Raw genomic sequence first — 12,925 nt, 5'->3', positions numbered from 1 at the left:
CTATTTTTGTAGCTTCTTTTTCTTCTTCGCTGGTTCATTCTTGCTGCTTATCTCTGTAGATGGAGTTGCAGGTACATCATCTCCTAGTATCTACAATAAGAAAATAATTAGAAGTCAGAACACTTTTAACCCAACTTTAGCTTATACCATCCTGATAAAACTTGAGTTTACTTGTACAGACCTCTTACAAGCACTGTGTCAAGTCTATCATCATGTAACAATCACACCTCGAACACTCAATTGAAGTAAAGGCTGGAAAAGTGAGAGAGAGAGAAGCAGCAGCACCCCTCCTGGCTAAACTTCCAGCAGTTCTTTTGCAAATTATCATCTTTCCCATCAGTGGAAATATCCCTGATGGGCCCAGAAGGGAAACTTAATTTAGAGCCCTTTATTCAACAGCCAGTCAAAGCAGATCTGTGTTTTATTGAGAGGAGATACAAAACAATCCCTACAATCTGCTGCTAAATTTTTTTCTTTTAGGTTAATTTCAATTTTACCTTATGCTGATTTTTTAAGATTTCTGAAGGGTAATATTCTGCTATGAATCACAAATTGTGTCTTACCTTTGGTTCTACCAATACCATCCGAATTTTCTGGTGTTGGATGTTGGAAGCATCTAACATAACATTCACTTTAACTTTATCAAATACACATAATGTTGTGTCTTCCACAGTAAGTGATGGTACCTGGAAGTTCAAATTTTGTATAAATACTCACTGCTTACAATGTCATATTTTTATACAAATAAATATTTTTATAGTAAATATTCATGTTAACTGTCAATAAAAATGAAAAAAACACTGTCCTGAATGTTCAGAGTGTCATAATACCTGGTATTTGTGGTATTTACTCATATAAGTAGATACTAATAGGATCTATTACAGAAACCCATTCCTCTGTCAGAACATGTTAATTTAGACTTATAAAGACCATAGTGGCACTACTACTACAGGTTATTAAATGTGAATTTAGAAAAGCCTCTGTTACCCTTCCTAGAATAGATTTTAGTTGTTCTGCTCACTTACTAAATTTAAAAAAAAAAAAGTATTTAAACCTTATAAAACATACCTCATTGTTGTATTCTAGCCGTGGTGTTGGTTTATCTTTTTCTTCAAAGAAGACTGTTCCTTCTAACCCATACTTGGGAATCAGAACCACAACTGCATTTTTTCTTACAAATAATATATATGCATCTTCATTCACTACTCCTTTGCTTTTGAAGAACAGCTGTAACAAAAGTAAAATACAGGAATAAGAAAAAAAAGCACTAGAACATTCTCCTTTTGATTACAAATACACTGGCTTAAAAAAACCCCAGTCAAATACAAATCTATATTTCATGACAATCACATACCATATATTAAAAGCAGATTAAAAAATTCCATAAATTGTCTATAACATTATTGTAGTATTAAGCATTCATCACATTTATAAAAAACACAAAGTAAAAACAATCCTGAATACGCCATTATTCTAAATCTTTCAGAACCAGCAATGCAACGTTGAAGCTTTTCCTCAAAAAAGCAGCCCTCATTCTTAATCATTCCTGCAGACTTGCTTGGTTTTGCTCAACAAAGCACAATCCAATTGCTACAACTCATTGTTCCCTCCCGTCCTTTAACATCAACGTGAATTATCCATAGTTAATTCTCGCATCTCAGAACTACTCACCTGCGTATGGAATGCAACAGATGCTCTTTGTGCGTATTGAGCCATTTTATGTCGGTAATTGAGATTTTTACACATATCCGCTAGTTTATGTTTATCTGTAAGTTCTGGGTAAGTATTGTCTGCTCCTATGGCCACTGCCAAAAGTCGATGTACTATAATGTCAGCATACCTGCAAAGATGAGAATAAATGATCAGTGATATAGCAAAACATACTTTTCATTTTTTTAAAATACATTTTTGAATATAATTCTGGTTTTATAATTCTTATAGATCAGTTTTCGTAATAGTGACAGTCTGCTGGTGACTCCCTGTATTAATTCAAGATCACTCTTTGTTGACCAAAGATACACCCTGCAGAGCCAGAATAAACTATACTGTTTTCCAAGAGAAATTCTTTACTATAGTCTACCATGTCCTGGTTTCAGCTCAGAGTTAACTTTCTTCATAGTAGCTAGTGTGAGGCTATGTTCTGGATTTGAGTGTGTATTGTTTCACGTTTACAAAGAAGAACAAAGTTTTATTTTTGGACTAAAGAATGATGTTTCACAATGGCAGCTTAAGCCACCTGCTCTTCCCTCTCCCATGAACTAGACAAATTTAGTGTAGGATGGTATTTCAATGCCACTGATCTGCAAAGCATCATCACACTTCAACTTCTTGGTACATAACTTTTATTAGAACTTCAGCCAGTAACTTTTTAAGACGTTAGCAATTAAAATTTACTATTAGGACTCCTAGAAGCCCCATGAATTATCCACACAAATGCACAGGAATTTTAATTCACCTACATGAGGTTTCACTTGAAATGTTTCTAAGGAGCAAAGTAGGATGACGATAATTTTCTTGAAGACTTCGCTACTTCTTGGTTAAAGAAAAAAACAGAACACCACCCTTATTTTCCAAGATGTACAATTTCATTACAATGCAACAGCTATAGTAACAAGTTTCAAATTAGCTATGTTTTTATATATAAAATACAGTTTCCTCAAAATTTACACACCACTCCCACCTGAAAAATGACTGACCAAACTCTGCCTCAGTCTCTAGTTAACTTATATAACACTAACTGATCCCGAAGTGCATTTCTATGCCAGAAATATGCATTAGGGATGTATTTCTCTTATTTTTATGAGTCTTTTAAAAAAAAATTATTAGACCTTAGGAGTCATAGACAGTGAACCTAGGAGATTACGTAAAGACAGATCACCATGTAAAGCTACTACTGTTTCAACTGAAATCTGAAGCTGAACAGAAACAGTATTTTGTTTTAAATGGAGAACACCACAATCTAAAATAGAATTTCTTCACATATAAATCCCTGCTGTTTTGTTCTCTGAAACTTTTATAAAATAAAAGTACCTTCTAATGGGTGAGGTAAAGTGGGTATAAATAGGTGAGGCTAAACCATAGTGATGAAAATCATTATCCATTCCAGAGCAGAAATAAACAGCTTGCATCATGCACCGAGTGGCCAAAATTCGCAACAGTGTATTTAGATAGGGGAACTCGGGAGATTCAGCTTTGTCTAATGATTCAGCCAAAGCCTTTGCTGAATCTGTCTTAATTTCCAAATTCTGGAAGGAGGGAAAAAAATTAAAAGAGGTCAGGCGTTATTGCAAATATTAACAAGAGTATAACCACAAATGCAACAGCTACATCCATGCTAATCTTGGCAACTGGCACAGGTATCACACCTAATAACGTAATGGAATGCCACTACAACAAAAAAATCCACCCATGCACAGATCCCTCCCTCATTATTACTAGTGCTCTGTGCAAGCAACGAAAAGCTAAGTCAGTAGCCTAGGAATTCAGAAAAAACATCCATGCAGAATTACAAAACACTTTATGCTAATATAAACAAATTTTTCATTTCCTTTGGTTTGATTTTTCCATCTCTTTACTGAATAAATCAGAAGGGATATGGAAAAAAAAAACACAAAAAAGGTATTTATGCCACACAATGATTCTCATCTAAGCACTATGTAAGAGGTAATCAACCTTCTTGTATTTCCTCCACAAAATTATTAAAACTTGTATTTCAAAAAGTGATTTGTAAAACTAGTACTGTATGACATTATGTTTGCTCCCTGTTTGCCAGTGTTCCCTAATAAAAATTCAGGTAGCGTGAAAATAAAAAAATGCATTTTTAATTCCCAGTCACACAAAGCAAGTTTCATCACAAGATCAGTTGAATGTTCTTTCCTTCATATACAGCAATGACAAAGTGTGATCTAGAGATCAAATTATACCTCTATTATGGTAAAATAATTGTATATTTATTTAAAAAGTGTAACTAAAATATAGCATATTAATAGCCAATTGTGATGGTTCTGTCCGAGTAGGGAAAAGCCACTTTAGTTTAGTAAAAGAACATCTGCCTATGCACAGGAATTTAGCTTGACAAATAAAATGGTACTTTAAAAATAATTTTCATAGGACCAATGGACATTATAATTATTCCAGTTTAGAGCAGTGGAAAATGAAATCGGCTGGGTTTGGGCTCATCTATTAATCTTACACTGATAGAATTTGGGATTTTCCCTCTTGTCCCTAGAAAAAAAAAAAAAAGAGGGGGGGGGGGGGGGGTTCGGGGACTGAAGGCACAGCAGACATGAACGCACATCACAATATCTACGAAGTTAACGTGAAAAGTTTAGCTCAAGTAAAAGATCCTGAAACTGGAAAAGTAATTTTTCAGTTCAGAATTGCTAATTAAATCAGATTTGTTTCAGGCTAAATTAACATCTAGCTGATCTACAGAGAGCCATGGTATTTGATGTAACTGACCAGTTTTTAAATGCATCAATAATATACGTGATCCGAAGCTAAAAACTGGCTCAAAAATCACATGTGGCTTGGAGAAGGGAAACATTCAGAGCACACAAGAGTTACAATACAAAAGACTTATCGATCCTTCCTTTTGTATAGAAGTACAGGTATCTTGCTACAAGTACCAGGAACTTCAAAGTGTAACTAATACACTTTCAAAACACTGCTTTCCAACACTCATCCTTGGTTAAGTGGCCAACTAGAGGGAAAATATAACTTTTTATAATTAATTCACTTAATTAGCTGGTAAAAACTTGCCTTGGACTTTGCTGCCTTCACAAGGATGTCATAATTTGATGGGGGAGGAGCAGGATGTTTCCGGAGCAATGCAAACTCTGGGAATTCATCATAAATTTTTTGTGCTACAGAGACATTGGCAAGCAACATGAACTCTTCAACCATGGAATTTGTTTCTCTATCAATATAAAATATTTTGTATTGTTAGAAAAGCATTAAATTATATATTTCCTTTGAGTGCCTAATGAATAAAAAATTTCAACATCCTAACAATATTATATAATATTAACTAGTGGTTTTGAACATTTATACAATTCGGCAAACGTTTTTAAGACTACAACCATAACGATTATCTACTAAGTTTCAAATACTGAGCCAATAAAACCCCCAAACCTAAGATATTCTAGAAAAACAAATTATATTAAAGAAAAATGTTCTTTTAAATGCCTCAAAAGACCAACAGGTAAGCCTCTTGATTATTTCCTAAGAGTACTGTTCAAATGTTGGGCACATAAAGTTTGAAAGTACCATTTTGCACACCATACAGTCGTGACAGTGTACATTACTAACTAAATTTTAGCACAGAAACTAAGTATTAGTATGAGACAAAGTAAGCATCTAGCTTCAGAAACTGAATCAGTAGCCCATTTCTAGAACTCCTCACAAAGATTGTCTTTATCACTCTGCACACATGCAGTAACTACTCTGTTGTTCTTAAGGTTTCAGTACTCCATAACTCGAAGTTCTACTTTCTCTCCTTTGCTAATACCAGCAGAAAAACATCACAGAGAAGCCAGCGGGATGTAAAAAGTTTGGACCTTAGTGCTCCATTAAATCAGTAGTAAAAACTTAAGTTCATACATGAATAATATAGTTCAAAACACAAATAAATTCTCTTTTCTAGGATCAGCTTGCCCAGAGAAGTTGCAGATGCCCCATTATTAAAAGTGTTCAAGATCAGGCTGGACCAGGCTTTGAGCAACCTGATCTAGTGAAAGATGGGGCTTTGGACTAGATGATCTTTAAAGGTCCCTTCCAACCCAGATAATTCTATAACTCTATGATCCCTGCACTATTACAGGAACTTTGTACACTAGTAACTAAGCGTTGCTACTTAAACATTACTTTAATTCCATCCCTGCCCCGAGTTAACTAATTGAGGAAAATAAAAGGCATACTTGAGCTCCTTAGTCTGCAGATCAATGGGATCATGAGTTTCACTGTCCATGTGGAAACGAACTTCTGGTGAGGAAAGCGTCAAGGCTCTGGAAGACAGTAAGTGGTATTAATGAATTACAGTAAAGCAGACACAGCAGCTGAGTTGCAAGCCTGTACACAACGTCGGGGTTTACCATGAAACTCTAATTTAAAATTAGTGGAAATTTAAAAAATTATCATAAATTAAATACAAAATTGTGGCACTAATGTTCAAATTAGCACAAATTATGATGCTGACACACATGAATAGTAGCTCCTAAAATTTCAAGTGCTACTGTCATTATAAAAACACAACCAGTGGAGTAAGAGAAGCATATTGATTGATCTTGTGAAGAAGTTTACATCACAAGTTTATATTTTTGGGGAAATGAAGAGAGGCATTTTATGCAAATTGAAATGGCAAAATACTTATCTTTCAAAAGATTTTCACTGGAAAAATGGACACAGTGGACCATTGTACAGTTTGAGAGCAAAAAATATCCAGAAAAAAACCAGGGAAAACAGTATTAGGGACACCGCACGGTTTACCCATTATCAATTCTTTTCTTCTTCAGAATTTTTGCCAATTTGTTTAGTCCACGTAGGCTGGTGGTAATATCATCGTTCATAGTTGCTGAATCAATTCTCATCTGTGCTTCGGCATATGTAAGAGAAGCCTTGAAGAGGTTAAAAAAAAAAGACATCTTGATACATAATTGAATACTGAAAAGAAAAACAGTTCTGTCTTGCAGAAACTGCAGTTTGCTGTCAAAGTTGGTTCACAACAATCCAAAGCTTTACATTCAACACCTAAATGCACGTCATTCTCAAAGAATAATGGACAAAACAGATCTATGCAAGATATCAAGAAATACCAGGCATTGACAGTATTTTTATGCTAATCACAGATGTATTTTATACACTAGAAGTCTAATTTATAGAAATATATTAAACACTTACAGAGTCCATGGAATTTAACTGGAAATTATGACTAGCTGGTATATGCCAACCACATCCTATATAAATATATATACACACACACACATTTATACTTTTTAAATGAAATATCATAACAAAGTAACCACACAAAAAACATTGCAGCCTTAGAAGTTTAAAAGAACAGGGCAGAATAAAACATTTTCTTTATTTTTAGGATTTAAACATAATTTTCTAATTATAAGAAAATACAGCTCAATAAAGAGAAAGAAGATAACTTTATTATCAAGTCTGTTGATCACTGTTTTTATAAAAATGTCTCCAGCTATTTTCAGAAGTATAATAATATTTATGTGACTAACCTTGGAATTAATAATACTCTTCATAAATCTGGTTTTTAGAATTTCAGCCTTATGGTTCATCTCCCATATACAAGAAAATGCAAGCCTACCAGAGGGAGAAGGGGGGGAAATCTGTTAAAATCCATATATATACAACTAGAGTTTCTTGTCAGGAACCAAGTATGGATCATATACATATACCTGTCCACATTAGATCTCAGGGAGCATAAATTGGAACTAAGTAACTCTGGAACCATATCAATCCTCTGCAAAATAAAGAATAAAAATCATGACTAGTTGTAAGCATGTATTTTAATTTCCTGATTTTTAATATACTAAAGCTTGGAAATAATAACTTTTTTTTTTGCTAAGAAAGCTCAGATTTCTGAAAAGTAAGCTACTTTGGAAGAAATTCACACCAAGATCCCTTTTAATTATCAGGTTTTTTAGTAATAGTTATTTCTGAAAAGAAATTGTGGTCTGTAAGAACTAAGCTACAATAAACACAAATAAAGTAAATGTACAGTTGTAATCAATACCACTCATAGGAAGCAACAGAGATTTAGCTATCACAAGAAAAAACAACGGAAAAGGCAAAACCAGGTCATTTCTGCAACTTCAGATCGTATTAAAAAAGTACTCCAGTTTCAGAACTATGTTATTAATGCTTTGAACCAGAGTTGAAAGATAAATTCTCCAGATAGTGTATTTAAAAAGAAAAAAAGAAAAAAATATTTCAGAAAGCACCTTCATTTTTATAATCTTAGGCAAATTAAGTGCAGCCCAAAGAACTCTACTTGTTTTTTTTCCATTAGAGATATGTTCCTAGTCCCAAGAGTTAAAGGAGGAAAACAACGAAAAATACAATGGCTTAATTTTAAAAAAAAATATGGAAAACAATTACTTTTTCACACAGATATACTGTTGTTCCTCTTTTTGCCGACTCCTCATCCAAAGCATTTCCTGGGCGAATAAAATGACTGACGTCTGCAATATGTACACCAACCTAAAAAACAAGCATCACAATATGCATCTTATGAAACAGAAATAGTTGTCAACGTGAAAGAAATTCTCTCAAGTTTTTATTTACAACTCAATTTACCCATTCCCAGTTCCCTTCAGCAGCTCCTATATTTAGTAAAAGGAATAGTTAAAAACATATCATACTGATATTAAAAAAAATGAATAGTTGCAGCAATTATGCAAAATAAGGGCATGCATACATTTAGTGTAAAGCTGTATTCATTATCAATGCAACTCTTCTTGCCTCGGGGCTCAAATAACCTCTCACAAGGCCCACAGCAAATTTGTTTTTGCTTTTCTGTTTGGTAGACCTTCCATTTTGGCACATCCTATTACAATTATAAATTAATTTATAAAGAAGAAAACCTGACTAAATCAGATATAAGGGGTTAGAGAGCTGGTGTTAAGCCTGTAGGTTTTTTTATGCTTTTTTAAAAAAATGAAATAATAATTCCTTAGGCATTACAGCAGTAAGTTCTTTCCACTGATAGCTCCCTAACCTAGCTGTAGATATCCATGTTAATACTTAGTTAAAGCAGTAAATAAATTCTATGTTAATTTCACATGCTAAATAAGCAGAAAGCGGGGTGAATTTAGAAGATATTAAATTCCCACTTCTGATACTGATGTAATGCAAATCAACTCCCTTTCTTTATGACCATCTCGCCGTTATGCGAACACCATTAATTTATTTTACAACAGATCTGGAGCTTTGCTCATGTCATTTACTATTATCACTACTGCAGTGTAAAATAAAGGAAGTAGTACATAAATAAATAACTGGCTTGATTAAAAAAAAAATACCTCTATATTTCCATTTTCTACTTCTCTATAATGTAATGCATCATCAATATCTGTACAGCCAGGAGGATCAACACTACAAACACACAGGTGCCTTAAGTCTTCTCTGTATCTCATATCCTGAAATTAAAGAAAAAAAAATTGTTCTCAAGAACATCTTCCATATCAAAGTAGAAATGATAATTTGAGAAAGGCACTTTGCATAGGATTTTTCCAAAGCAATGAAGTATTTTCAGAGTGTTATTTTTTTTCTTTTAGGACAAGATTTGCAGTAATATTTATTTATAAGATCAAAACAGATACGGAGAAACTACAGTGACAGAAAAACTAAGACAGAAGATGATCAAATACTGAAAATTTTTCTGTTTTACAGCAAACAGATAGAGAAACAGAATAAAACTACAATCCTTTCCATGACCTCAGAATTAGCAGAACCAGGAATCAAGATTGTTTTTAAGTAAAATTTTGACTTATGACTAGCTGGACAAATTGTTTAGGATATGATTGCTTTCAACACTAGCTTTCTAAGGCTTAGCTGTCTAGACAGTTGAAAGGAACTGCACATTCTGGAAGTATCCACCTTTGTATGATGGCTCCAAGAAGATGTCAGATAGGTACCTAGACTGACTTTTAGACAGCTAATCTACACAAGGACCCCTCCCTTCAGTTTCCACTCAAAAGAAACAGGAGTAGGTAATAAATGATAAAAAAGTAGCCCACCTCGAAGAAATTAAAATACATAAAACACACAAACAAAGACACTCAGCCCAGCCCAAAACAAAATAAAAAATACCCAGCCCATCCAAAACAGAACCAGACAATGCTCAAATTGTTCCCTGATTACATTTTTCCATACATTCTAAAGCATACTTAAGCTACTGGGGAAACCTGAAATTCACTAACACCATTTCAACTGAGCAATTCTGCAAACACCAACTTATCTTTCTCTAATTACTTTACTGGGTTATAGCAGGATATATTAAAGTGTCCTCTCCTCAGATTACTTTAGGGATGACACAGGCTGCCACATTTGTTTACAAAGCTATTTATCAAGACGAAAAACTCTTAGGGATGATTTGACAATTATCTGTACTCTCTCTCCTTTGCAAAAAATCTTTATACTTTTGGTTTTTTAAGGAAACCTGTCATATGCTTTTAATCTTAAAATATCTATTCCTAGCAAACACAGTTTTAGCCAAAACCCAAAAACTTGCAGAGGCCTTGTTTCCATAGGAAATATATTTTTGGTGCACTGGAAAATCCAAGAATGTCAGAGTTTGATTTAAAGGAGAAGGCACAGTAATTATTACAATAATTTAAAAATTATTACCTGTTCTGTAATGCTCCATGGCATTTTTGGTAGGAAACTAAGGACAGCCTGGGAAAAAGGCTGATGAGGGACATCATGTTCAAGCAGAAGAACTTCTGTCTCAGTCTCTTTATCTCCAGCACTTCCCAAGTTCTTTACAAAATGACCCTGAGAAACAACATACATACATAGAAGCATATATACACATGCATATCACGCGATATTGTTTGCTCAAAAATAAGTATTTGAGACCATTATCTCATAGGTTATTATTGTATTAAACTACACAGGAGTAATATTTCCTTCTTCAGTTAACTTTCTCATCTTTAAGAGAGAAATTTAATTTCAAACACCTAATTGATTCAGTAAGCCTGAACTTTTTAATTCCCTGCACTAAATTCTCCACAATTGCAAATGTGGCAATTAAGTTTTGCAGGAAAGAAAAAACACTGCTGTATAAACTGCAAAACTAGTAACGTCTAATTCCTCTATGAGTTTGTGTTCTGCCACACATCCCACTCCCTAATACATTAACTCTACTTCCTTCCTCATGCCTCTCAACCTCTGCAGTCATGCTGCCTTTGTCTTAACACTCCTTCCATATATTCCAAGTTGCCTTCATTTCTCTAAACAAGGGTGAGACAGGTGTGCTCTCATTCGTTACAAGCTGTGCATTCCTACACAAGGCAAAGGAAGCCTCTTCAAAACCTAGTTTTCAACACAAATGGAAGCTACTCTCCTCAATTTATTTTATATCCTCCTGTATATTTATAAAGGACTTTTAAGAACTTGGTTACCTGTAAGTTTGCCCCACTGGCAATTTGACTGAATTCAGCCAAAGTGTGTGTTTAAAACTACTTGCCAGGACAGTGATCAGTGTGTGGATGAGCAAAGTCACAGCGAAAGGTTCACATTTCTAGGATCCCATACTAAAAAAAGGCAGTCGCTAGTTAGTTGAAATAAGCACCTTACATAGCACATATATGTTCACTGCAGAACCTAAGGACCAAGCTTCTTCGTATGATAACCCATAATTGTTTTTTTGGGGTAAGAATCAACTAAATAATTTAGGGACTTCCTTAAACTGCACCATCAAAGAATGCCACTCAAAGAACTTACCATTCATGTCAACACTTTTTGAAGTTACTCACCATTGCAGACAATAATAAACATCTTACCTAATGAAAAAAAAAAATCAAACAGATAAAAGTTCAGAAAAAAACACTTAAACTTACATTAGGATACCTAGAATTCCTGGGCCAACCATCAATAGCAACAATTATTCTTTGTCCTTCCAATGTATCTGCTTGTCTTGTTTCTATTCGAATGCGAGGAATTCTGCGATCAGCTGGTGTAAACAAATGGCGCCTTGCCTAATAACAGACAGAAGAAGGAACAAATAATTTCTAATTAAAGAAAAAAAAAATCTGCACTTACAATAACTTGATTATTTCCTTACCTCTTTGATCTGTGATTTGGAAAGCATGCCACAAAATGGTCGCCAGTTTCGTTTTATAATGCCCACTACTTTTCCTGTAGGTCTCAGCATGTCCTTGTTCACAGAAGTCTTCAGCTGGTAGAAAACACAGGGGCAAAACTGTCTGAGCTCATGGTAACATGTTTGACCACAGCATGTAACTCAAACCTCGGTGGTAACAACTCACGTGTCACTACAATCCCATAAATTCTATTGTGACTTCATAAACAGAACTATGCCTCCTTGTGCATGCCACAATTTTAATGTGACACGACCACTTCATTGTGTTTGGTTTTTTTTAAATTGAAGTTGTTTCAGAAAAACAAGGAACAGAAGACTCTGAAGAATTGCTATGTTGTTACACTGTCTCTGCTTACTACACAACTATCTCCACTTTCTTTTCCAACCTATTATTATAATTTTTTAGGAGTCCTTTTATGTTGCTTGAAAATTCTCCAGTAATTCTAAACGCAATCATTAAAAAACATCCCCATAGAATTCAGTAGGAAGATCATGTTTTTAAAGAAATGCAAGTATTGTTGGACAAGGTATACATGTGTGTGCACTGCACGCACCTTAAGGAGAATTACTGCAAGAAGAATATTTTACAACTGGTTCCAAATGTATCCACTGCCTATAAAAGCCAACCGTCATCGTGATACAACACCTGTTCTTATTCTAGCAAATCCTAATCTGCACATCAGTATATACCTTTGCATTATTACCTAACCACCACTCAGTAACTTCCAGATTTATTAAGTTTAACAGTGTGGGAATTTCTGATTGGGATTAATTAAAAAATATCCATTTTATACATAATCATGTATTTAATGAAACTGTAGGACTACAATTAAGTTTCATAATTTCTGTATTCACAACAGCTTTCAGGAGTGAGCATAAAAAGGATGTATAAATCTAAAGCCTAACTGTCAGGGTATTGCAGATTTCATCTCTCTCTCTTAGAGTTAAGTAAAAAAATATTTCTTTCATACAATGTTCTCTTTCTCCTCTTCATTTTCAATGTCATCTTCATTCTGGCCATCATCTTGCAAGACCACTGAGGATGGTGCCACCCACTCATCTTTTGCCAACAGCTCCACA

At 34.3% G+C, this 12,925-nt stretch overlaps 1 protein-coding gene across 1 annotated transcript in view; it reads right to left on the bottom strand.

The window, feature by feature from the left end:
• DIS3 (DIS3 exosome endoribonuclease and 3'-5' exoribonuclease) overlaps positions 1–12,925 on the bottom strand; it is a gene marked incomplete at its 5' end in the record, with an annotated part of 16,519 nt that continues 3,594 nt past the window's right edge. Inside the window, 16 exon segments of the mRNA XM_010074956.1 lie at positions 1–90; positions 564–686; positions 1,069–1,227; positions 1,672–1,840; positions 3,031–3,245; positions 4,762–4,918; positions 5,919–6,005; positions 6,487–6,614; positions 7,236–7,320; positions 7,416–7,480; positions 8,119–8,220; positions 9,042–9,158; positions 10,369–10,515; positions 11,583–11,720; positions 11,807–11,920; positions 12,817–12,925. The exon segment at positions 12,817–12,925 is cut by the window's right edge and continues 32 nt beyond it. Of these exon segments, the coding sequence (XP_010073258.1) occupies positions 1–90; positions 564–686; positions 1,069–1,227; positions 1,672–1,840; positions 3,031–3,245; positions 4,762–4,918; positions 5,919–6,005; positions 6,487–6,614; positions 7,236–7,320; positions 7,416–7,480; positions 8,119–8,220; positions 9,042–9,158; positions 10,369–10,515; positions 11,583–11,720; positions 11,807–11,920; positions 12,817–12,925 (2,005 nt within the window).

Source organism: Pterocles gutturalis, unplaced genomic scaffold, assembly GCF_000699245.1.
Source record: "Pterocles gutturalis isolate BGI_N339 unplaced genomic scaffold, ASM69924v1 scaffold957, whole genome shotgun sequence".
NCBI lineage: Eukaryota > Metazoa > Chordata > Aves > Pterocliformes > Pteroclidae > Pterocles > Pterocles gutturalis.
This window is presented reverse-complemented; position numbering and strand designations above follow the sequence as displayed.